Below are 1,209 nucleotides of genomic sequence, written 5' to 3'. Positions count from 1 at the left end.
TAAGCATATAGTGGGCCACTAATAAATACTTTCATTGATTAACCAAGCATTTATTGAGGTCCTGCTGTGTGCCAGGCACAGTCTTAGGCTGGGGCCTGACTCAGAAATTTTCATCGTTATCATTTGTATCGATCATTTACCCCTAACCAATTACGGAGTTAAGCTTTTGCCTGTTGTGGCCCCTTTCATCCTCACAAGAACTGAAGTCACCCTTAGCCCCATGTTGTAAATGGGGACACTGAGGCACAGCAAGGTTAGTAACCTGTTGGGTGTTTCAGGGCTAGCTGGTAGAGCAGCCTGCATGGGACCCTGGGCAGGGCTGCCACCACGATGCTGACAGCTCAAGGGCTGGGGGTGGGAGGAGCAGTGAGGAGGAGTGGGATGTCCCAGCCCCTGCAGTGTCTCCCGCAGAGCCCACAGCTGCTGCCGCCACTTCATGGTGAAGCTCTTGGATGATGGGAGTTTTGTGATCCTCGGGGAGAACGTGTCCCACGCCTCACTGGACGCCCTAGTCACCTTCCACCAGCAGAAGCCGGTTCGGCCGCACAGGGAGCTGCTGACCCAACCCTGCGGGCAGGTAAGGGTGGGACCCACAACGGCCACAGCCATGTCCTAGGGGCCAAGCCCTTTGCTCCCACTCACCCCTTTAGCTTCTCTTGATGCTGTCGCTCTCAGTGTCCTCGGCTAAGCCCGGTCCCGCCCCTCCTAGTTTTCCGCCCCTACAGCCCTGCCCCTCATGGTCCGTTTCCCCATGGCTCCACCCTCGTGGCCCATAGCCCCAGGCTGATTTTTTACAAGGGTGCGTGTGCGGGGTATAACCCTGGCTGATTTGTAGGAATGGCATATTTCCTAATAAGCCTTGGTGGGCGTGGCCTAGCTCCCAAGTAACTGATGTGGGAGGGACAGTACCTGAGACTGGCCTTCCAGGGTACCTTCAGGACCCCAGCCTGCCCTTTCCCCTCCATGATGCTGAGCTGCAGATACCTTCTACCCCGCAGAAGGATCCAGCAAACGTGGATTACGAGGATCTGTTGCTTTACTGCAACGCACTGGCGGAGAAAGCCACCAGCCCCGCCTATGGCCCCCAGGAGCATCAGAGGCCTTCCTCCTGCTCGGTGGCCACACCTGAGGAGGTATGTGACTAGAGCTGGCACCTTCGACCTTGGGGAGGGGCAGGGGCAAAGATGGACAACGGCTGCCAGAGGAGGC

General features: G+C 57.2%; 1 protein-coding gene across 1 annotated transcript in view; it reads left to right on the top strand.

Moving 5' to 3' along the window:
- Window positions 1-330: 330 nt before the first annotated feature.
- Window positions 331-1,209, top strand: part of LOC103583675 (hematopoietic SH2 domain-containing protein-like) — a 3,407-nt gene continuing 2,528 nt past the window's right edge. The window contains 3 exon segments of the mRNA XM_008564936.1: window positions 331-405; window positions 407-577; window positions 999-1,133. Of these exon segments, the coding sequence (XP_008563158.1) occupies window positions 331-405; window positions 407-577; window positions 999-1,133 (381 nt within the window).

Source organism: Galeopterus variegatus, unplaced genomic scaffold (genome assembly GCF_000696425.1).
Source record: "Galeopterus variegatus unplaced genomic scaffold, G_variegatus-3.0.2 Scaffold25647, whole genome shotgun sequence".
NCBI classification, from domain to species: Eukaryota; Metazoa; Chordata; class Mammalia; order Dermoptera; family Cynocephalidae; genus Galeopterus; species Galeopterus variegatus.
The sequence above is the reverse complement of the archived record's forward strand: the minus strand, read 5'-3'. Positions and strand labels throughout refer to the sequence as shown.